This window comes from Lacerta agilis, chromosome Z (assembly GCF_009819535.1).
Source record: "Lacerta agilis isolate rLacAgi1 chromosome Z, rLacAgi1.pri, whole genome shotgun sequence".
Lineage (NCBI taxonomy): Eukaryota > Metazoa > Chordata > Lepidosauria > Squamata > Lacertidae > Lacerta > Lacerta agilis.
This window is the reverse complement of record NC_046331.1, coordinates 29,436,346-29,460,553: the sequence shown is the minus strand read 5'-3', so window position 1 is coordinate 29,460,553 and position 24,208 is coordinate 29,436,346. Positions and strand designations below refer to the sequence as shown.

The following is a 24,208-nucleotide window of genomic DNA, read 5'->3' as shown; positions in this document are numbered from 1 at the left end:
GAATGGCTCCTGGGTCTGAGAGCTTCCCTGTGAAACAGGCTGGCTCAGAACCAGAGATGGGCACCACATACTAAGTGAGGAGCTGCCAGCCTGTTACGGAAATTGGCCTTTGGACAGCTAATTACACCATCTGCTGGCTACTGTGGGTAAATGTTGGCAGGAAATTAAAAGCTTTGGCTGAAGTAGCAAGGGAGAGCTCCCCTCCCCTCCCCCAGATGTGATGCTATCTGGGCAGGAGAAAGTGTGTGTTCCTAACCACATGCAGAGTAGCCTTATGACTTGGCCTCCAGCCCACCAGGTGCCATTTCACAGCAGAACGGCCATGGCTCAGTGTCAGAGCATCCGCTTTGCATGCAGAAGGTCACAGGTTCAATCTCCGCCATCTCCAGTTTGGGCTGGGAGAAGACCCCTGTCTGAAGTCCTGGAGAGCTACTACCAGCCACTGTTGACAACACTGGTGCGGCTCAGTACTGCATTAGACATTATTCTGTGTTTCTGTCTCCATGTGTTCTTTCCTTGCGTTCTGTATAATGAAGGGGGCATGAAGGGGGTTTACCTCCAGTTGATGCTCCTGCCCTTATCGATGATGCTGGCAGCCCACAGGTTATGCCAGGGTGCCCTTTGCCCATTGCATCCCTAAACAGGTCCCTTCTCTCCCCATCCCCCCCATGGGAGCTCTTCAGAGGAAAGCACAGTAACACACTCCTACAACCACAAAATAGTGCAATTATTTCCAACTCATCTTGCCATTTGCAGCAACAAAGAAACCCATCAACCTGGGAGAGTGTTGATGGGGAGGGAATCATGCCTTTTGTGCCTGGAGAACAGGGAACAGACAGTTGGCATAAGGACATGTTGGTGCAGGAAGGACCATCCTGCTCTGTTCGCACATTATACAATGCTAACTAGGGATGTGGGAGAAATTTGATACAGCTTGCATTTAAAGGCACACTCATCCAGTTCATGCTTTTCTTAACAATGTGCGGGCTGAATCTCAGCCACCTTTCGAAAGGAGCACTGCTCTGTGAATTTTGCGATGCAGTTTTTCAGCCAAGTACAGTGGTACCTCGGGTTAAGTACTTAATTCGTTCCGGTGGTCCGTTCTTAACCTGAAGCACCACTTTAGCTAATGGGACCTCCTGCTGCTGCTGCGCTTGCCAGAGCACGATTTCTGTTCTTAAGCGGAGTTCTTAACCTGAAGTGTACTTAACCCGAGGTACCTTTGTAATGTGTTCAAAAACGCATATACCATCGAAAGTGTGCATATAAATGCATCTATTAAGTGAAAAGCCAACACGTCCAGCTGTCGTTCAGAAGGTGGGTAGTTTGAGCCCACCTAGAGACGGCTGTGGGCAGATTTCCTGCATTGCAGGGGGTTGGACTAGATGACCGCTAGAGTCCCTTCCAACTCTGATTCTTTCATCACATTTGGGGGAAATTACTTTTTTAAAAAATATGTCCATCAGGCAAAACTGCATACCGGTGTGTATCTTTAAGGAGAAATTGGCACTGGGAAGCTGATGGATTTTCATGAGGAGTTGTTGTTTTTTTTAATAAAAAAAATCAAACTGATAATGGAAGTATGGCGAGCTGAACTTAAGGTTGGAAAAATGAGAAAATTAACATTTGCTCATTCTTAATGCTAACAGTTAAGTTTGGCAAATGACATGAGGAATGGGTATTTCTCAACACAGCTTTCTAGCTATCATGTGAAGTCTCGGAAAGCCAGAGTGAGGCTTAACAGGCCCTGCAGGCAAGCTTCTTCTCTCTCTCTCTCTCTCTGTTAATAATAAAAGCCAGGGATATCCAGTGAAACAAAAGGGTAGGAGATTCCAGATAGGCAGCAAAAAGGGAGCTGATGGAACTCACTGCCACATGATATATCATGAAGAAGTGGGACAACCTGATCTGAGGCTAGCTGTATTAAATCCGTTTATAGATGACTCTCAGAATTTTGCTGTTTAAGGAACTGCTAGTCCTTTTTCATGCCTGCAGCAGAAATAATATCAACACAATACTGGAAAACAGCTACTAACAACTCTAGAGACATGATAGGAAGGACTGTGGAACATACCGCTTATGGAGAAACTAAGGAGCCATCTTAGAGCACTAAGAAACACAAAAACCAAATATTTTTTTTTTTGAAACTGTATGGTACACGTTCATTCAGTACACTGGAAAGGACAGTCCACGAGATACCCACAGCCCACTCTGGGGGAATCCGTTAAAACAGAGAATAGAAGACAGCTAGTGGATAGAATCAACTCTATAAATTATTAAACAATCCATCTTAATTTTTGACTGTATCGTTTGCATCTTATATGCAGAGCCGGCCCAACCATGAGGTAGGTGAGGCTGCTGTTGCAGGCAGAAGAAACAGAAATGCACACATCCAGATGTCATGCCTGTAGGTGCCCTGCATGTCCTGTCACCTGTGGCAGTGGCAGCAGCAGCAGGAGGAACAAAGCAGCACTTCCTGTTTCACCTCAAGCAGCGAAATGGGGCACGCTGCCCCTGTGTATATGCATGGAATGTTTGGGGCAGGAGGGTAATATATGGAGATTGATTGTTGTAAGTATTTTCAGAAAGGGGAGGGGGGTTAGGCAAATGCGTGGTGCATGAGGCTGTCCACAGCAGCTAGTCATGATGGCTATACAGTGGTACCAGCATCGCAAGTAGCAAGCATCTGAATACCACTTGCAATACCTGGAGAGTCTGCTGGTAGGCTCCCCATGGCAAATCTGGATTGCTGCAGAAAGCAGGATATTGGAGCTGTGGTGGCTAAACAGGTTTGAAACTGGTTTGAGGGTATAGCATGGACAGGCCTTAAGACCTCTTTGTGTTTCTAGAATCCCTGCCTGGGGCTGTGATTCACCCTCTGGCTATCTTTTCTCCCCAGCCACTTCTAACATAGACCTGGACGTCAAGAAACCCACTCCTCCCAAGCTGCTATGGCACCAGCCTGTGAATATCTTCTTGGCCCGTCCTGTTGGGGTGGAGGAGCTTCACCATGAAGCTGAACTCAATCTCCAGAGCTTGCTCCAAGGTGCGTGGGGAGTGGGTGAGGGTCTCTGGAAGGGAGTAGGAAAAGTCCGCTTGTCTCTCTGACTTGGAGGTCTCAGCCCCAGGTAGTCGGTGTGTCTGGTCTTGGGAAGGAGCCGGCTGATAACCCTGCGGAAGGGGTCTGCCAAGGACCCACAATGGGTGCAGAGAATGGGGATGTGCAACAATATCAACCCTTGTGATTGGCAAGGAGAGTGAAGCTTCTGGACTGGCTATAAGCAGCATCGCCAAGAGAGGAACAAGTGGTACTTCTTTGTTGGGTAAAGGGAGGCCTGTTTCTGAGCTTTCATTTAGGAAAAGAAATCTTTATCCATTGCTTGCTACAAATAAATATATAAATAAAATGGAAAACCCATAAAGATTTAAAACAACATGAAAAGAACACAACATTATTTACTGAGAGATGCTAATCCTGTGATATTAAAAAGGGGTGAATCCTGCTAAAAGAGGAACACCAAAAACAGGCTAAGATATTGTACCCTAATGATCCCAACAACAAAAAAATCATTCCAGTAGCATCTTAAAGGTAAAGGGACCCCTGACCGTTAGGTCCAGTCGCCGGCGATTCTGGGGTTGCAGTGCTCATCTCGCTTTATAGGCCAAGGGAGCCGGCGTTTGTCCGCAGACAGCTTCAGGGTCATGTGGCCAACATGACAAAGCCACTTCTGGCATGACAAAGCAGCGCACGGAAATGCCGTTTACCTTCCTGCCGGAGCGGTACCTATTTATCTACTTGCACTTTGATGTGCTTTCAAACTGCTAGGTTGTTAGGAGACCAACTAAGTTTGTTCTTGGTATGAGCTTTTGTGTGCATGCACACTTCTTCAGGTCTCTAAGGTGCTACTAGAAGGATTATTTAAAATTTTGTTTCAACTATAGCAGACCAACACGGCTACCTGCCTGTAACTAGACCTAATGATCCCAGTTATGAACCAAACACCTAGGTAAACACTAACATTTTCTGGCACCTAAATATTCACCTGGCACAGTATATCTCTGGATGCCAGTTGATGGGAATCACAAGTGGGGACATCGCTCTTGCGCCCAGGTCCTTCTTGCCATAGGCATCTCCCACTGGTTGGCCACTGTGAGAAGAGGATGCCAGGCTAAATGGGGCACTAGCCTAAGAAAGCAGGCTCTTCCAAAAATGATGGAGCCCGGTGGCCTTAATGAAAAAAGCACTCCACAGTTGGGGAGTCAACACTGAAAAGGCCCGTTCTTATGTTCTGGCCTTAGAGGGAGTGCATGAAGCCTTGGACTTACAAATGCAAGGGCCAAATACATCTCTAGCCCTTGCAGAATGAATGTTTCAAAGCAAAAATGTGCAGACTGTTTGAAGCAACTTATCAATATGAGCCTGCTCCTCACCATTCAGATTCTCTGTGTCTTTATTTCTTCTGCAATTTTATAAACATCTTCAAAGCCCCAAGGCCATTGGATGTGGCATACAAGATAAAAACAGGGTAATGCACAAATAATAAAATAATAATAATAATAATAATTCTAAAGATAATTAGAACTAAATAAAAATAAATAAATAAATAAATAAATAAATAAATAAATTTTATTTATACCCCACCCTTCCCAGCCAAAAACCGGGCTCAGGGTGGCTAACACTAATTAAAATCACAGCAAAAAAAACAATCAATTTAAAATACAGATTAAAATACAAATTTAAAAAATTCAAAATTAAAACTGTAGTCTCATTTCAAATAGCCCACCAATAAAAGAATGAAGCAGAACAGAAACCAACCCAAAGGCCAGGTGGAACAGGCCCTGCGGAAAGATGCCAAATCCTGCAGGGCCCTGGTCTCTTGTGATACACTTCTCCACCAAGTCGGGGCCAATACTGAGAAAGCCCTGGCCCTAGTTCTGCAAACTCTGAAAACAATAAAGCCATTCCTATAGGTGTACAATTATTTATTTAAGCTGGCGGCTTCAGCTATGAATGAAGAATGTTATGGTGAAATTTAAAGTTACACACATATCAGGGAAGACGCCCCCCCCCCCCCAAAAAAAACAGCTTCAGAATGACCTAGGAAGTTGCTTATCCAGACAGAGCTTCCTGCTTTTATCTTTATGCTGTTTGGGGTCTTCTGTGGTAAATGTGTTAGTCGGGATATTTTCCTTTAGGTTCAGGAGAACGAAACTGCCTGGTTCATTTTGAAGGGTGCTCTTTTCTTTCGTATTTTCTAGTAGAGAATTGGTTGTCACACAGAGAAAGCAACTGAGAAATAGAGAATTTTAATGAAGCTGTCACTGGGTGGCAGTGTGTCTACCCAAAAGGGAAAAAGGAGGAGCAAAGACAGAAGTTTATAGTCTTTCTAACACATTTGATTATATGCCAAAAAACAAACAAACTTACTTTTCTGAGTAGGGGACCATTTAAAAATCCCCATGCGAATAAAACTCATCTGTAGTATATTCATATTATGTTGGGAGGGAGAGATATTATGACTGAGAAAGTGTAGGCTACACCATAAATCTCTGGGGTTTCTAACAGGCCACCTTTTGGAGATTAGAACTGAAAAACTGTGCTGAATTTTGTCATTCAACTCACCCACCCACCCACAAATAATGTTCACAAAATTGCACATTCACATGCTGGGTCCCTCCCCACTCCCCAAATCCAGCCGCCTCTGTAATTAGGAGCATTAAGAAAAATGCAAAAATCATTGGGAGGCAGTTGTTAATGACCAGACTGAGCTGATTTCTTTCTTTCCCTCCTTCCAGAGGAGTACGAGGAGCCTTACGCAGAAGCCAGGGCCAGTGGCCAGACCTTCCGCTATGCCAGTTCTCATTCTGCAGACAGGCCCCTTGACTGCAGCCCCCGGCCCCCAGTACCCAGCAAACGCTTGGAGTTTGTGTTCATGGTGAGTCTGGCAAGCTTCCCAGCATTGCATATTCCCCAATACAATTCCTGCTCGGTGCCTCAGTCCAAAGTTCTACCAGCCCATGTCTTAAGGGGCCATATTACTTTCTGGGACACCTTCCGAGGGCCAAGTACCAGTGGCAAGTGAGGCCACAGACCAAAGCGGGCAGAGCAGTGGACGTATACTTTTAACATTTGTGTGCAGTCGCTTGGTTCGTACACACATACATGCATATTCCTCTCTGTCCGAGGGCCAGGCAAGCAAAAGGCATTGTCGGAGTTCAAGGGTGCATTCCAGCCAGGCAAAAGCACTCCGGAAGGGTGCAAAACAGGGCCATGAAGGATTGGGGGGGGGGTTGACTGCAGAGAGAGAGGTGTGACCTGGGGAGGGTTCCTAGGGCCAGAGAGTCCTGGAGCACTGCATTTGGCTCCTGGAAGTTGCTCACTCCTGACTTAAGAGGTGGCAAGTACTTAGAGGGCAACCTCTGATCATCAACTGCAGGAATGCAGCAGGTCACCTGATATCCAAGAGCTGCCTGAAATCCCTTCTGAATCCCTTCTTCTGAATAGTAGCCCTAGTGGAGTAGGGTGCTTGTGTTTGAATTCATTTATTCCCCTTCCTCCCCACTGCTTTCTGACAGCCTGCAAGCCAGCAAGTGAAGGAGAACGAGACAACCACCCTGGGGGTGAGGGCCCCAGAGCCTTCAATTAGCTTGCCCACTACACCAGACAAGCACACCACCTGGACCCGAACTGGCCCTCTGCCCTCCCTTGATGAGAGGAGGTTGCACCAGCCCTGTTCAACCCAAGCCAACATTGTTCCCATCAACATCTCTGGTAGGATTGACTGTCTGTCTGTCTGTCTGTCTGTCTGTCTCTCTCTCTCTCTCTCTCTCTCTCTCTGTGTGTGTGTGTGTGTGTGTGTGGTAGAGAAGAGGAGTTAAAGAGTTATCATATGATGCAGGATGGTTGGGGGTCGCAGCAAATAAGGTTTTAGGTTACCATACTGGCCGGGGTGAGGCATGATGTGTCAGATGCCAAGCAAGATTGAAAATCACAGGAGATGAAGGAGGTTTCATTGGGACTCACATGAACTGGCATTTGTAGTGTGTCCCATCAGGCTAGTTCTTCTCAGAGACATTTCCCCCCTTGCTTATGTCCCCCTCCCCTTTTTTCTGCATTCTGCTCATATTATTCATGCATCTAATGCATCCAAGGTTAACCAGTATGCCTGTCTCTTTGTCACTTTAGTTCTTACGGTGCATGGTGCCCATGTACCACCCATCTCACTTCCAAGCTTTGGCAAGAAGAGAGCTCAAGGATAACAGCAATTCATTGACTGCGCTCAGTCCTAACGCCAAACCATAATTTGGCGTTGATGTTTTAACATAGGCCAGGTTTGCAAACCACGGCTTGCAAGGGACTTCCAAAGCAGGATAATCCACCATGGTTTGAAGCTGGTTTGGAAACAAACTGGGGTTTGCCATTAATTTGTGGATTTAGGCATAACGGCAAACCACAGTTTGTGATAACTGTGGCTTGCTATTAATGCCAAAATTAGCAAACCCCTGAAAAAACCACATTTAGGCCAATGTTCAGTCACAAGAGGTTGATGAACCATGGAAACAAGAGTGTGCTTATGGAAACTGAGTGGTGAGCTCTCAACCATGGTTTGTCTGCTGGAAATCTGGAACATACAGTGTGAGGTTCTTGAACTTCACATTACAAGCAGTGGTTTGATGGGGTGCTGAAAGCCCTCTTCAGACATTACTGTTGGGGTAAAGTGAACACATAAAGTAAACACATCTGCCCTGTTACATTCCTACCGTTACTGGCTTCTACCTTCCCCATGTTCCCAGTAGCATCAACTGAAAAATCTGTTCCCTGCTCTAAAGCCATTTTTACCCCACTTCCATTCCAGTTGGGATGGTGGGGTCATTGTTTCCTAAGTCCATGCCAGTTTTCCATGTGTTCATTCATAAGTCTGTCTTGTGCTCTTTCTGCATCAATATGTGGATTTACTTAATTCTTTTTAACTGCATGAAATATTCACATTATTTTTTTGAGAGTATATTATCCTAAAACATGCATTAACCTAAAACGATCATTTTCTCCACACAACTTTGGTACATTTATATAAGCTGACGAAAAGCTACTTCCAGAAATATAGTGGAATATAGTACAAGTTTAGTACTCATTTCCATTGCTGTTTGCAAATTAATGTTTTTCTGGAAGCACATAACACAGAAATGAGCACTAAACTTGCTCATGTTCCGCCGCATGTCCAGAAGTGGCTTTTATGTTGTGGAGAAGCTCAGATATATTGTGGAAATTAACAGTTTGGGAAATGTTGGGATAACAGAATAAAGTTCCTTCCGTGTGAATGCAGCCCAAATCAGTTTGGTTCGCTTATAAACTCAGGTCAAAGTCATGCAGGACCCCAAGCCACCATTTGCCATCTTCCCATAATGTTGAATTCTCCATCTTTCCCACATCTCACATCACCCTCTGTGTTTTCCCACGGTCAACCTGGACGGCTGAGTGTCTTTGTTTTGGCTACAGGACAGCCGTTCGCTCGGCACGCAAGTACTCGCCACTCCCTCTTTAACACAGAGACAGCCATGAATCCCAAGTCCTTGCTTCGCCGGAGACGGACGGTCATCGGCTTCCCCCACCTCGCCCTGCGGGACCCAGGTGACAAAAGCAATGCTGCCACTCTCTGCCATTACAGAGGAGGGCGAATGGCTTGATGGCTTAGGGTCCCTCCAGACTGGTGTTTTCCGCAGATATATTCTGCAATGTCATTGAAGCTCTGCTAAAGTATTAGTGGTGGAATTGTACTGAGCCATACCATTCTTCTGTATTAGTTGTTTTCCAGCATTGCCACATTATTACCAGCTGGAGGGGCAGTCTTGCAAAACAGCGCAACAAAAGCAGGACACACAAAAAATAAGCTGAAACATTTGTGGTCTAAAATTTACAGGATTTCACCAGCAAATGAGCAGACATGCACTAGTTGGAAACGAAGCAAGATGTCCACCCTTAAAACTTTTGCAGCTGCAAACAGTATTGAAAGCAGCATGGTGTGTTACTGCCCCAATATCATCATGAGCACAAATCATCACGAACGCACAATAAAAATGATGTCTGGAGGGACCCTTTGAAGCACTTGCAGAATCAAGAATCCCCTGACTCTGGCATATGTGAAGAACAGAATGTGAGAGGGGGTGTTTGCCATGGGTTTCTTTATAGGAAAGGGCTCCTCCAAAATACTGAGTTATAGCTACAGGGCGAAAGTAAATTTTTCATGTACACTCAAAATTTGTCAAATTTCAGAAATTGACTTTATGGACCGTTTTCAAGCTTCATTTTTACAATTCTGGGAGCCATCTAATCTATTATTTACTGCTTTTGAAGTAGATTTGAAGGTGGTTTACATATGCAGATTTATAAACCGGTGTCTGCAATGCACACAGAAGCAGAACAAGTCACAGAACTGCAGGATCAGAAGCGTCTTGGCTAGAAAAATATGAAATTGCAGCTTAGCCGGATCTCAGTACCAACAAACAGGATCCATAATTGGAGGGAGGGGGACACACATAAGTATTCCATTTGTGGGGATGTAGGTACATTTTTGAATGGGAAGACTTTGTTTGAGAACCCTCCCCCCCCCAAAAAAGTATTTTGTTCCAGCCCCTTTTTCCTTAGGAACAGGCTCCCTAAGACTTTTCTCTGAATTGTGAATAAATGTATATTGGGATATCCTCCTCCACCGCCAAACACCGCCTTGCACCTATGTTAAGTAGGGAGGACGCCTATTTGTGGGGTGGGGCAGAGAATAGCGACATACCTGTATGTAAGAATAGCCAGGTAAGAGCTTGAGTAGCAGAACTTGCTCTTTAGGGCAGATATGAAGATTTACAACTTTAGAAACTTAAAAAAGGAAAGGAAAAACCTTTTACTAAAGTGGTTCTCAAACTATGAAGTGGGGTGCTATTGGGTGAGGGGCAAAGCAACACCCATGGATGTGTTTTTCTCTTTTCTTTGCACCATCAGATAAAAGTAAATAATGGACCCAGTTTTACTACACTGTCCAAGGCCAGCTGAACTCTTCCCTCCCCGAAGCAGGAGGATGGCCAGGCCTGGATTTCTTTGTGTTGATGGGGGCAGCTGCCCCCCAGCTTTGAAATGCGAAGTTTCTACTGTTGGGGTGGCAAACCTTATCCAGCACGAGGGCCACTTTCTGTTCTGGGAACCTTCCAGGGGCCACATGCCAATCGTGGGCATAGCCAGAGAGAAAAGTGGGCATGGCAATGAATGTAAATTTCACTAGCCCTGGGGAGAAGGGGGCTGGCTATGCAGGGGTGTGGGGTCTGGGGTCCACATAGAGAGGTATTGAGGGCTGCATTGAGCCCCTGGCCTGAAACTCCCAACCCCTGATCTAAGACCTTTCAGTGGCCCAAGCAGGAGATCTTCCAGGCTGTGCTTAATTCCTGCCTTTTTCTGCCCTCCCCTTCAGGGAACAGCAACGGCCCCATTCTCAACCCTCCAGCGACCATCGCAGAGTCAGCCTCTTGCAATTTTGTCCCCGAGGTGGCCAACGGGAGGAGCTCCACCCACCAGGCCCGCTCCCCTCAGCCAAGGCCACAGCTGAGGAAGACCTTCAGTGACCTTGGGGGAGTTCTACAAGGACGGTATTGCCAGGGGCCCGCTGGCCACACAGAAAACCCCGGGGCAATGTATGCTAGCCCGTCATGCAACGGCCCCAAGGAGGACTTGACCTTCTCCCCTGCCTGGAGTGCAGCATCTTTTGGCTATGTGAGCCCTTCTGTGAGCCAGAGTGAGCTGGTGATGGAAAGTGGGACCCAGTCGTCTCCCCGCAGCCAGAGGGGAACCCCAGACTCTGACCGGCCTGCTTCTTTCTTCATCAGCAAAGACAACGCAGTTGGGAGCAATGGGTCTGGGGCGTTCTGCACTTCTCCTGAGTCCCCTGTAGATGCTGACGGAGTCTTGAGGTGTGGGGCAGCGGAGGTCAAGGCTCGTTTGGTCCCCGCCACCCCGAGCGAAGAGGAGTGCCCCCAAGCAGAGAGGCAGCGGGTGATGTGCAAGTTCCGCGAGAGGTCTCTCTCTGTCCCCACGGACACAGCCTCCTTGTGCTCCATGGACATCGGGGGCAGCGAGACCTGTGCCCTGAGCTACCCCAGCGCCAGCTCCGAGGGCAGCACAAGCACAGACAACGTCTCGCTGGCGGTGGAGCAGGAGGCTCAGGCGCGGTCACGGAGGCCGCGCACCAAGAGCATCTCTCTCAAGAAGGCCAAAAAGAAGCCCTGCCCACCTACTCGCAGCGTCTCGTTGATCAAGGAGGGGCAGCTGAGCATCGCAGAAGCTGGTGGCGAGCCGCTGCCACAGGACCAGAGACCAAAAAGTCTGTGCTTGCTGCCCGATGCGCAGGCCCAGAGCCAAGTCCCTGGGGATGCAACCAAAGAGCTGGAAAGCGTGCCGTACTCACAGCAGTGGTACATGCCAGAGTGGAGTCCTGGCGACCCCTATTGCTCTCTCTCTGGCTCCAGCACCGCCACTGGGACCACCGTGATCGAGCTCTCCAAGGCACGGGGTAGCTCTGAGTCCCTCCCCTCCCCTTCCGTCTCCCGGGCCACCACACCTTCCCAGCTCTCTGCTGAGGTCAACTTGAAAACCTCCTCCCCGGCTAGGCCAACAGGGGTGATGTCTCCCTCCAGCGGCTACTCCAGCCAGTCGGAAACTCCGACCCCAACCATTCCAACATCTGCCGTTCTGGGCCACACCCCGCATCAGAGTGGGCGTGCAAGACCCCTTGTGCCTGAGAGGAAGTCCTCGCTGCCCCCAGTCTCACCCATGGAGCGGAGCCCCAAGTCACGGCTGTCCTTCGACCTGCCGTTCGCTCCACCGTCGCACCTGGACCTCTCGGGGCTGAAGATCTCGCTCAAGGCCAAGCCCAAAGTGAGCCGGCACCACTCCGACTCCACCTTTGGAGCCAAGCTGGGGCCGAAGCTCAGCCCCGTGCAGCCCGTCATGCCCATGGTGACGCAGCTGGACCTGCGCTCCGTCCGCCTGCGGTCCATCAGCCGCTCCGAAACAGAGGACAACCTAGAGAGCCTTGAGCCTGTCGAGGAGCCTGGCAAGAAGGTCCGGCCCCCAGTGGCAGAGAAGCCGCCCCTTTCCAGGAGGCCCCCGATGCTCCTGCACAAGACCCCTCCAGTCCAGGAAGAGTCCCCCATGGGCTCCCCAACCTCTCCACTGACACCCCAGGGCTCAGTCGCCGTAGAGAACATTTACCTAGTGGCTAGGAGGCCTGAGCACCAGTGGGATGCAGATGCCTGGAGCCCTATAGAGCCGCAGCCCCCCGTGGCAGCCGTCTCTCCAGCACAAGGGCCCCCGGGGACATTCTTCTCTGCCCGGCGGCTTTCTGAGGACAGCTTGGAGGAGGAGCTAAAACCAAGGCTGCCGTTGGAGAGAACATCTGGCGGGGAGAGCCACAGAACCAAAGTTCCTCCCCCTGTCCCCAAGAAGCCTAGTGTGCTTTACCTGCCACTGGTCAGCTCCCCGCTCCACCCAGGGGCCTGCGTCGGGGATCCAAGGTTGGCTGCCAGCCCTGTCATCATGCTGGACGAGGACTGTGCTTATTCCGAGCTGACTCCGTGCAAGGCACTGACCCCTGTGGCTAATGCAGTGAGCATCAGTCCAACGACTGCAGGGTTGTCTTGGGGAGACGTTTCAGGTAAGTGGCCTTGCCTTTCATGAGTCCTTCCTGGGTTATCTTCTGCCCTAAGGGGGCGTAGTCCAGCAGTAGAGCACCTGCTTTGAATGCTGGAGGTCCCAGGTTCAAACCCACTTAAAAGTATCAAGGATGCGATGGGGATGCGATTGATGCCCCCCAAGGCACTGGAGAGGTGCTGAGACTTACAGTAGACGACCCTCAGATGGGTGGCTGCTTTGCACATTGTGTGTGGATTGGTACAAACATTCTGTCTCCCAGAGAGTATCTTGCACCTGATTTGCTCCTTCTCTGCTCGTTTTGCAGCTGGGCTGCACTGAGCTAAGCCAGTGTTTGGGTTCAAGTGCCATCCCAACCTTGGCTTGTGGTTCAGCTCCCTCCAGAGACTAACGACAGTCTGTAGCTTAGGTTTGTTCTTGGATACACCTTGTGGTTAGTCTGGATAGAGCTTAACTGCCCAGGCAAAACACTTAGCCAAACCTTAGCTTAGCCCAGTGCAGTGCAGCAGTCAAAAAGTCCAGGCAAGGAGTCTGCCCAGTCATGCGTTCACACCAAGCCAATATTTGGCTTCGTGTGATGTACAAACAAGGCCAGCATGAGGCAGCTACACACATGTTGAAACGCAGGGAGGTGCCTTATACAACATCTGACTACTTGACCATTTAACTCTGTCTTGCCTGCTCAGGTTGGCAGCAACTCCTGGGGATTTTAGGCATAGTTTTTTTTTATTCCATCACCTCCAAACTGATTCCTCTTTAGCTGTAGATGTTGAGGGTGAAACCTGGGACCTTTTGCATGGAAGGCATGTGTTCTGCCAATGCACTGTAGCCCCTTTATGTGAAAGAAGTAATGTGTGATTATTGCATTCAGGATGTTGTTGGGGCTTGTGTTTTTTTCTCAGTGTACACAGGCTGGGAAAATGCAATTAGTCCTTGCTTTTGCATTTTGTGCTGACTCCTTGTAGCCCCCCAGGTTTTGTTTTCCTCCTGCTCCCACCTGCCCCAGCCAGCAAGGCCAATAATAAAGGATGGTGGTAGTTGTAGTCTAACAATATCTGGAGGGCCACAGTTTCCCCTTCCTTCTTGCATAGGAAATTTAAAAAAAACAACAACTATATGTCATGTGATTGTCACACATGACCATTTTTATTTGTGCTGCACCCTATAACTTCCTCCCAGGATTGCTTTCACATGAGAACTTGGTCATGTATGAAGAAGCTCATAGGAAGAAGTTCTTCCGTATTCATCTTGAGATGAATATTTGATTTGACTTAATGTTTGTATTCTGCTTTTCCGAAATAATTTTGAACTCAGGGCAACTTGCAATAACAACAGTAGCATGAAAAATTAACAAGAATTATGATCACTTTACTAATATTGCATGTACTTTTAATGGTACATGTACTGGTTATTTCTTCAAATCATATCCTGTCTGCCTTCCAATGAATTCTTCCCCTCCCAGCTTTATCCTCATAGCAACCCTGTAAGGTAGGACCAGTCCAAAGTCACTAAGTGAATGTGGATTAGAATCTGACCCTCCCCTGATCTAGTCCACCTTTCTGACTACTGTTCTGGATCGGCTGTGATGTGATAAGATATGATGTGTAATGCTATGGATTGAAATAGTTAGTGGAAGCTAACTATAAATTAAAAAACACACAAACAACAGCAAAACAAATTAACCCAATCTTGAGCAACTTTTGATTGCATGACAATCTAAAGTTACCAGCTGGATAGCAGCCTGTCCCTCACACCCCATGTGCACTATACATTTAAAGCAGGATCACACCACTTTAAATAGTCACAGCTTCTCCCAAAGAATCCTGGGAACTGTAATCTGTTAAGGGAGCTGAGAGATGTTAGAGCTCTATTCCCCACTCAGAGCTAAGATTCCCCAGACTTCCCTGGGAAGAGGAACTGATGGTAAAAACTACTCTGAGAATCGTCTCTCTGAGAGGTGTCCTAACAACTCTCAGCACCCTTAACAAACTACAATTCCCATGATTCTTTGGGGGAAGCCATGACTATTTAAAGAGGTTTGATAGTCCAAGTGCAGATGTGACCTCTCTCTCTCTCTCTCTCCATTGGTTTCTGTTCCTCTATATGCCCATTCTTCCTATGCTTCCCAACATCTTGTCATCAAATCAAATTTTATTAAACGGTCACAGACCAGATCGAACATCTTGTCTGTTAGTTTTATTCATTCCCCCTATCTCTTTCTCCCTCTGATCTCTCTTCATCTCCTTCTCCAACCATCATCAATCAGCTCAAACCTTCCCACCTTTCCCCTTCTATTGCCCCTCATTCTGTACTCTTGTGGCACTTGGCATTTCTCGTGGCCTGCTGCTCCTACTTGGATCAAGTTTACAGCTCCAACAACAGCAAAACCCATCAGCTTAGGGGGTGTACCATCTTTGTACAAACAAACAAACAAATAGCTGAGCTGTACATTTGTACAGCTATTTACATAGAGTTGTTGGCACACCACATTCAACGAGTGCATAATCTGTGCATCTACATCCACAAACACTTCTACTATTGTTAACATGCAATGCTCAACAAGTGTACACTCTTTCACACAAACAGTTCTACAGGTGTAGAGACCGCTTGTACCTGTGCTCAGTGTGACTTGTCAACAAGCATCATGTATCGTCCAATGATCGTTACAGTCTGTTTTCCTGTGTACGCAACAGCTGAGCTGTGCAAATAAAAAGTGTGTGCTCTTTCACACGAACCCGGCACATGTAGAGAGACAAGTTTGTCCCTGTGTTCATTGTAACATGCAAATAAATCTCCTGTGAACATCTGAAGATCCCCAGGAAGGGAAGGGGATGCCTGTGAATTCTGTGTTCACTTCAGAGTGGATGAAGTAACAGGAGATCTGCAGTTAGGATCTGTCACTTGAGAATAATAACCAGCAGCAGCTTCCAAGTGCTGCTCTGGGAGAGGGCATCACACCCACATCTTCCCTAGCTCTTTCCCCAGACTAAGCCAATTTGGGGTTCCCCTCCTTGGGGTTGCTTATACTTCCTCCTTGTGCATAGGTGTGGGTGTCATTTTGTCTACTTAACAACCAGTAACAAGACTCTGAATACAATAAAGGCATAATATTGTACTCAACGTATCTAACCTAAACTACATCAATAAAGATGCAGCAAAACATAGTTAATCAGAAAACATAAATAAAACAAAGGAGCAATAGCTGGGGGGGGGGAGGTCCAATTTATTTTTCAGTTCCGACTGAATTTCCATTTCCCCCCCCAGCTGGTTCTCTGTTTTCTAATTTATGTTTTCTAATTAACATTGTTTAGCTTCGTTTCATTTTATCTTTCTTAACGTAGTTTATGTTATATATATATATATATATATATATATATATATATATATATATATCATATATATTAATGGTCTTGTTGCTGTTTATGCTTCCGCTTCTAGGTACCCATAGTTTGCTTTGTTTCAGCTAGATAACCAATGACAATCTTCCCCTGAACACTGGGAATAAAAAGGAATGTTGTTTCAGGGTTGCTGTTCTGAAAGTAGAGCCACCCTACTTTGATGTCACATCCATACCATACATTTAAAGCACTCTCATACCACTTTATCCTGTTATGTCTCCCCCCCCAAAAAAGAATTATGGGAAATGTAATTTCTTTAAAAGGGTGCTGCACCTCACTGAGCTACAGTTCCCAGAATCCTGAACAAATTACAGTTCCCAGGATAAAGTGGTATAAGAGTGCTTCAGATGTATGGTGTGGGCATGTCCACTGGGCATACTTCTAAGGTCCAGAAAGTTGTGCTCTGGCAAATGGAGCTTTAACTCTTTCCTCTATATTTCTCTCAACTCCCCTGAAAAGCTATTTTTAGCTGAAAGGGGTAGATTAAAGGAGCTGGAGTTGGAAAGAACGGTACAATTGCTTTCTCTGCCTTTCCCCTCTCCCCTCATCCCTGCAGCTTCAGGGGGGGATGTGCAATTTAGATTTAGGAATGGGCAAGATGGAGAAAGTAGAAGGAAAAGTGGAGCCTATATAAGAAAAGATTAAACTTGTATTTGAAACTCTCTGGTGAAGCAGCTGGTATTGACTTGATATTAATCCCGGCCACCCCTTTGCTCGCTGCTTTCCCATTATATCTGGGTTCACACACCTTTTTGGAGCCTGTGGGTACATATGCAAGCAGGAAAAGTGTAGTAAGGACAATGCACAACCAAGTACACACTACAGACTCTTTTCTTGACTCCAGAAGAATACTCCTTCCCAGCCCAGTTTCAGCATAAGGGACAGGGGGTCCTCTAGGCATCAGGAAAGGCCTCTGTAGGTGGTGGCAAGAATCAAATCAATGTTTTCATGTGCTATATCTGGATATTGAAGATTAAAGGAGCATTGCCTGTCGTCTCTGTCTCTCTCTCTGTCTCTCTCTCTCTCTTTCTCTCTTAACACACACACACACACACACACACACACAATCCTCTGCCCAGGCTTGGTGAACCTGTGTCCCTCTAGGAGTTGTTGGACTTCAGTTCCCATCATCCTTGACCATTGGTCATGCTGGCTGGGGCTGATAGGAGTTGACCTCCAGCAGCATCTGTAAGGGTCCAGGTTCCCCATACCTGCTCTCCAGTTGGCTATTTCTGAAGTGCCTCTCTCCCACCCCCACCCTGCAAGCTTACCGCCAACATCCCAGATCTCACTTGGCAGGAGACCTGTTTGGCCAAGACTCTTGCTTTCTTTTCTTCAGGGAGCTCAGTGGGCTTAAGGGCCGAAGAGAAAAGCTTTGTAAGTGACAAAACCGCCGAGTCGATAACCGAGGAGGACGACGATGTGTTTGTGACATCCCGAACCACAGAGGATTTGTTTACTGTCATCCACAGGTGGGGGCCCATCCAGGTGTTGCATTCTGGGAGTTGGTAGCTCCTCTGAGGGTGTGGGGTGGTTTGCTCACGCCACCACTCTAGCCCCACCATACGCCAGCCTTAACTTGTGGGGGGGGGGGAAGACGCTTCATGCTCTTTGTGAGCTTCATACATACCCCACCCGAAAATCCTTCCTCACTTCATCCCCTGTTCATGTCCTCCAGAATCTGCACAAGTCAGGTCCAGAAATCTCATAATAGTTGCCAGTCACCAGTTTGGGTCTATTCTCAAAGCCGAGCTCCTGTGCCGGTTAGGCATTTCTTTAACAGCTACTGCAGGCCAGCCACTGCATTTCAGGTGGGCTGTTTCGAACCCCACCTCCTGCACCACTTCCAGGAGTGCTTGCTTGTTTTCATGCTGATCTCTGCAGTTTATCATATAAGGACCAGAGGCTTGCATTTTCGAATCGAATGCTTGCAACCATGTCTCAGAGTCTATACCCCTGTCACCTATTTCACCCAGGAATTCACCCAGTTAGAGCTTTGGGGCAGAGCTCTAGGGGTCCACTCAGCAGAACGAGCCAGAGGCGGGTCCCCCTACTGCATCAGGGCTGCCCTACCACATTTCAAAGTAAGCGAAGCTATATCTAAAGAGAGAGGGCTCTGTAACATAAGTAAGCCGAGGGTCCAAAATGACCTAACTGTACTGCTGCATCCTACTTAAAGCCAGTCCCTGTAAATCAAGCAGGTGGAACTTGCAGCCTGCCAGACGCTGCTGAACTACAGTTCCCTTTCCCCCTGGCTATTGGCTATACTGGCTGGGGCTGATGGGAGTTATAGTTCAATAACATCTAGAGGGCCACAGGTTTCCCCCCGCCAGTGCTGCAAAGGGCGCAGTGTTTTCGCCCACTGACGAAAGAAAGCTCACATTCTGCTTCCATTCAAGATAATTAGAGCTAGGTAGAGTTTGGCACCATATGTGCTTTCTTACTTCACTCACTTTTCACAGCACCCACAGGAGGTCATAATCTGATCATTATCCTCCTTGTGTTTTCCGTGTGGTTCCTCTGAGAGATAGCTCAGTTGGTAGAGCATGAGACTCTTAATCTCAGTGTCATGGGTTCAAGCCCCACGTTGGGCAAAACATCAGAGCGTTGGACCAAATGACCCTCGTGGTCCCTTCCAACTCTACAATTCTATGATTCCTCAGACCACAGAAAACCTGCCTTTTTAAAAAGTTAAAGTGCAGTCGCTACAGGTGTGGTAGGTCCTTAGCTCTACTCTTCCATCTTTTCCTGCAGATGTAGCTTTGATGAGCAATGTAAGGTATGAGGAGGTGAACCTATTGCCACTCATCTCCAGTATTACTAGTATCACCATACTTTAAAAAAAAAACACTTTTAATGAGCCATAGAGTGCTTTTTCATCTATATTTTTATCTAAAATTTTCAAAAAATATTAACATATTCACACAGTAGTGTTTAAATGAAGGAGATTTATTTTTAAGGATTTTTTTTTTTAAAAAAAACGCTACATTCTAGCAACAAGTTTTTGGCCTTTCTAACTTTTTAAAAGCATTTGTTTCCACAAGTGTTGAAAGTAATTGGGAAACAGTGCTTATGGTAAATAAGCATTTCAGCACTAATTAAATAACTGGTTTTAAGTAGAAGATGAGTGGCAGAAGAGGGATTTTTAGTTTATTTTATTTTAAAAACTTTGCTTGAGTGAATCGTCACTTCCCCGCCTAGGGAGCTGTGTCCCACCCATTAATGTAGATGGAATGTAGCAGCAAGCGTGTGTAAAAAAAAAAAAAGCACCTTACCCCCGCATTAAGAAAAGGCAGCTGCAATTCTGCTTGCAGCTTACAACAGGAGAGCAACGGCTGGATAGTCCTTGGGCTGCCTTCTCAAACCTGGGCCCCAGCCAGGAATTATGGGAATTGTAGTCCAAAACATCTGGCAAGCACCAGGTTGGGGAAGGCTGCTCTGGAAACACCCATGGCAAATTGAACCATTGCATACAAAGCTCCCATTGTTTCCTCTGGATGGGTCCCATTACACCATTTTAGACAGTTACGGCTGCACCAGCTCTGCCTAACCTCAAGTGACTTTCTGATCTGTTTGTGTATGTGTGTGTGTGTGTGTGTGTTTGCGTGTTTGCATTTGCAGGTCCAAACGGAAGTTGCTTGGTTGGAAGGAATCCGGCGAGGCCTTTGGCAACCGGCAGAATTCAAAGAGCAATGAGTGCGCTCCGACTGGCGTCACAAGAACCTCCAGCAGGAATGAAGATTTTAAGGCACTCCTTCAAAAGAAAGGTGGCAAGGGCGCTTCAGGCATCCGCACGTCTGCGGCTGAACTTCTGAAGACCACCAACCCCTTGGCTCGGCGAGTCATGACCGAGTTTGCTGTGGATGGGACAATTCAGGGCCCTAAGACCCAGCCATGAGTATGTCGATAGAGAGAGAGAGCTTTGTCATTTCGTGCAATGCCCTAATCCAACCCTTGGGGAGATCTGCTTGACTAAGGGTCAGGGTGAGCCTACCACTCCATAAGGGGTGGGGTGGGGTGTGTATTGTTGTTTTTCATCTTTGTTGATTTGTTGGCAGTGGTGCCAGACTTTTTCCTGTTTCTTTTTTTTTACTGGAGGGGGGACTCCTGACCCAAGAAAAAGTGTCTTAAATGTAGAGCACACACCCATCCCCAATGGAATCAACCACACATCTTGGCCCTAAAGGGAGGGAACTTCTATATCTTTTTCCACACTGGAAGAAGGACCTGTGGCGTGGGTGTTCCTAGACAGGGCTATCCTGCATTGGTGTCAGACTTAGGCCTGGCACCTTCTCCAAATGCATGAGGAGTGGGATACCTCCTCTCTTTCTCTTCCTGATCCTCCTGCTTTCCAAGACTACAAATTTGGCGGGGCTGGGGAGTCCCCCTATACTGATTTCTTCTCTGCAGTGAAGCTAGCTTGGAACTGTTCAGAGTTTCTTTGGCATGTGGTACTTTCAGTGCTTGTAGGATACAATATATGGCTGTTGTGGCTTTTTTCCCTTTTTAATCCCATACCCCTCCCCCCCCTGCAGAACCTGACTTGATCATTTTTAGTTTTGACTGCGAAACTCCTGAGGTAGTGGTGGCGGGGTGGAAAGGTGGCCACTTAGGAGGCAGGTGTTGTTCAAGCAGAGGAAGAACAAAGATCCCTGTTTTCGTTGATGATGCCTGACGGTCATATCAGGGCTCAGCCAGACTTCTGTTCATCCTGTGATTCCTAGTCACGGGTCTGAGAAGTTATTTTGCCCTTTCGCTTTCTCTGGGGAAAGCTGCTGCTTATGGCTGAATCGGAATAAACGCCAGTCAGGTTTCCTGTGGGCTGAGATTTGTTTCAATTCAGCAGTGAACAGTGGGTTTTCCCAGGGAAAGCGGTGGGACAAAATTTAAAGCCTCTCAGACCCATGACTAGCAATCATGAAGCTTTTAATCTCAGGGTGGTGAGTTCAAGCCTCACGTTGAGCGAAAAAGCTCCCTGCATTGCAGAGGGTTGGACTAGATGATCCTCGTGTTCCCTTCCAACTCTACAATTCTGTGATTCTTAGGATGAGCCCCATGACTCCAGTGTCCTTAACATATTGCTTGCTGCTCTTTTGCTCAGGGCGGGCAAAATTCCCCAATCTGGCCTCATCGCCCTTCAGCCTAATATTTCTATGCTGGCCCCTGAGAATTTTGAAATATTTGTTCAGCTCTCGGGAGGGCTGGCACCTGGAACATTTTGTTACAGGATTGATTCCCCCACTGCCTTAAATGCAAATATTCAGTTTGGAATCTGAAAGCTTTTCCTAGCCCATCCATACCCTTGGAACCAGAACTCCATTATCTGACCAGAAGCTCTCGTTAATGCTGTTGACCTGCTTCTCTTCACAGCCTTAAATGGAACAAAAGCAAATGGTCTTGTAGCTCCTGCTGGGTTCCTGAGCTCATTGTGTCTTTAGAGCCCAATCCTGCACACAATGGACTCTGTCCGGCTGGGACACCATGAGGCTCTTTGCAGACACCAGACTTAGACTAATGGGCTGGTTGTTTAGTGCCATCTTGAACAGTGGGCCTATGCTTGAACTGTACTCATGGGGTAATATTGTTTTAAGGATTAATGCAAAGAGTTGGGGCTGAATAATGGTTGCAGCAGCTATCTTGGTCGGATTCTTCACTTCCATCCTTGGTAGGATTCTTCTTTTTACATCATGAAGATGAAAAAAGAATTAAAAGCATCTTGCAGCACTGTACACACTTGCAGATGAATTGTGGCATAAGCTGTTATATACAAGAGCCTGCTTATTCTGATTAACAACCATATTTTCCAGCGTATAAGATGACTGGGCGTATAAGACGACCCCCAACTTTTCCAGTTAAAATATAGAGTTTGAGATATACTCGACCACAGATTCTCTACCTGGTGTATAAGACGACCCCCGACTTTTGAGAAGATTTTTCTCGATTAAAAAGTAGTCTTATACGCCAGAATATACAGTAGGTGTTTTCCTAAGCTGGGATACATGTGAGCAAAGGCAAGGGCATACTTTAAATGGTGGAGGCCAAATGGCCACAGAATTTACGGTCTGTGGTCATTCTATGAAAAGGTTAAACCAGTGGTGAACCTTTCAGAGGTTGTTGAAGCTCGGCTTCCATCAGCCCCCGCTAGCGCAGCCCATGTCTCAGGATGATAGGACAGGCATAGGCAAACTCGGCCCTCCAGATGTTTAACTCCCATCATCCCTGACCACTGGTCCAGTTAGCTAGGGATGGTGGGAGTTGTAGTCCCAAAACATCTGGAGGGCCGAGTTTGTCTATGCCTGTGATAGGAGCTGTTGTTTTGTAACACCTGGAGGACAGGTGACATGTGGAACCCTCGGCTCTCCAGATGTTGCTGAGCTACACATCTCATCAACTTCAGCAAGAAGGACAATAGCCAGGGATGATGGGAGCTTTAGTTCAGCAACATCTGGAGGGCTAGAGGTTCCTCACACCTGGTAAACAATGTAACCACATTGACCACCCACAAGATGACTAATAATAATAATAATAATAATAATCCCCAAATGCTTCAAATGCCACAATGAATCTGTTAGTCTTTAAAATGTTGCTTTTGTTACAGCAGGGCTAATCTGGCTACGCCTCTGGAAGTGATTATCTTGCCAATTTAACTTGGAAGTGAGCAAAAATCACTAGATCCTCTGTAGGAATCCAGGGTTTGCCATGCAGCTCCTAAGATCAATCTACTCATGTTCAATACAAAGTTGTTGTTTTTCTCAGGATGCTTTCACATGCTGCAAAATACTGAAGAAAAGGACCAGTGTTCAAATTATGGTAGATGGGGTTTTGTTTTTTTCTGAGAGGGAGTTAGTTAAATTCATGAGACTGATGTCCTAATCCTCCCCAATTTCAGCCAAAACATGTCCCACATTTGGAAAAGCAAGAGCTAAGGGGGAAATCATAAAAAGTTAAGGTGTCTGGGGCTCCTTTGTGTCACCCTTGTAGTTTGGGGACCGAACAGGGTGTCCCCACAGAATGTACATATTAGCGCTTAACACTCTCTTTTTCTAAATGCTGTGGTGAAAATAGGAAGTGCAACTCATTCTTACTTCCTGTTTCAGTGATTGCTAGAACATGGGAAAGGTCTACAGCAGTCACAGATAACTTGGCAAAAGATAATTTCTTGTAGGTATATCCAAAGGGACTTGCTTTGAAAGACTAGGGGCCTATTTACATTGCAAATTTTAGCTAGTTTGAAATGAATGTGGAACGCGTGTCATCACACACATACAAACACAAACACACAAACACAAACACAAACACACACACACACACACACACACGCCTGCTCCAGGAACCCTGGGAGCTGGAGTTGTATGAGGTTCCAAACAATGTTTTTTCTTAAAAAAAAAAATTAATCTCTATACCTATAGCCTGGACCTATGACATTTAAATGGGCCTGAAACTGGTTGCAACTAAGGGATGAAGGAGAAATTTGCTTCTGTTTGGATTGAAGTGCATACCAATCTAATCCACACTTTCTGAAAAATATGTGAACTGAAAAAGCTAGCCTTCAAAATCTGCACTCCTCCAAATTTTGTTGTGCAGTTCTCCAGCCAAATAATGTTTACAAAAAATGTGCCTACTATCACCATCATCATCATCATCATCATATATTTCTTAATCGCCTTCTAAACAACCATCTCAAGTCAATTTTCACTTAAGATAATTTTTTAAAACACACGCACACAAAAACATACAAAACACATTTGAAACAAGACTAAAACCCTAGCAAAACAAACACTCATGGTAAATGCCCATTTATCCCACTAGGAAAACTGTGTTCAATTTTAACTATAGTTACTTGAAACAAGCTAACAGCCTAGGTTGTAAAGCTGGCTTGTTCAATTTACAATTAAAATTAACCACAGTTTAGGTTTCAAACAATGCACTAAACCAAGCCTAATCTAAAGTAGAAGCTTCTGGTCTTCTCACAAGAACATCAGAGCAAAAGAGTGTAAGGTCTGGCTCTTTCTTGAAATCCAAACCATGGTTTAGTGTGGAGGTGAGGAACCTCTTTATCTGGCATTCTGGCCTCTCAGTGAGCCACAGTCTCTTCCCTGCCTTGCTATGTACTCCCCTGGAG

The 24,208-nt window shown here is 46.5% G+C and overlaps 1 protein-coding gene across 2 annotated transcripts in view; it reads left to right on the top strand.

Moving 5' to 3' along the window:
* Positions 1–20,337, top strand: part of NHSL2 (NHS like 2) — a 106,586-nt gene extending 86,249 nt beyond the window's left edge. Inside the window, exons 2-8 of one of the 2 annotated variants that reach the window (XM_033137597.1) lie at positions 2,900–3,046; positions 5,797–5,936; positions 6,577–6,772; positions 8,498–8,629; positions 10,455–12,692; positions 17,426–17,558; positions 19,708–20,337. In XM_033137597.1, the coding sequence (XP_032993488.1) occupies positions 2,900–3,046; positions 5,797–5,936; positions 6,577–6,772; positions 8,498–8,629; positions 10,455–12,692; positions 17,426–17,558; positions 19,708–19,984 (3,263 nt within the window). In that variant the 3' untranslated portion in view covers positions 19,985–20,337. The remainder of the gene's footprint in view (positions 1–2,899; positions 3,047–5,796; positions 5,937–6,576; positions 6,773–8,497; positions 8,630–10,454; positions 12,693–17,425; positions 17,559–19,707) is intronic. The other variant, XM_033137598.1, reaches the window with a different exon arrangement.
* Positions 20,338–24,208: the final 3,871 nt, after the last annotated feature.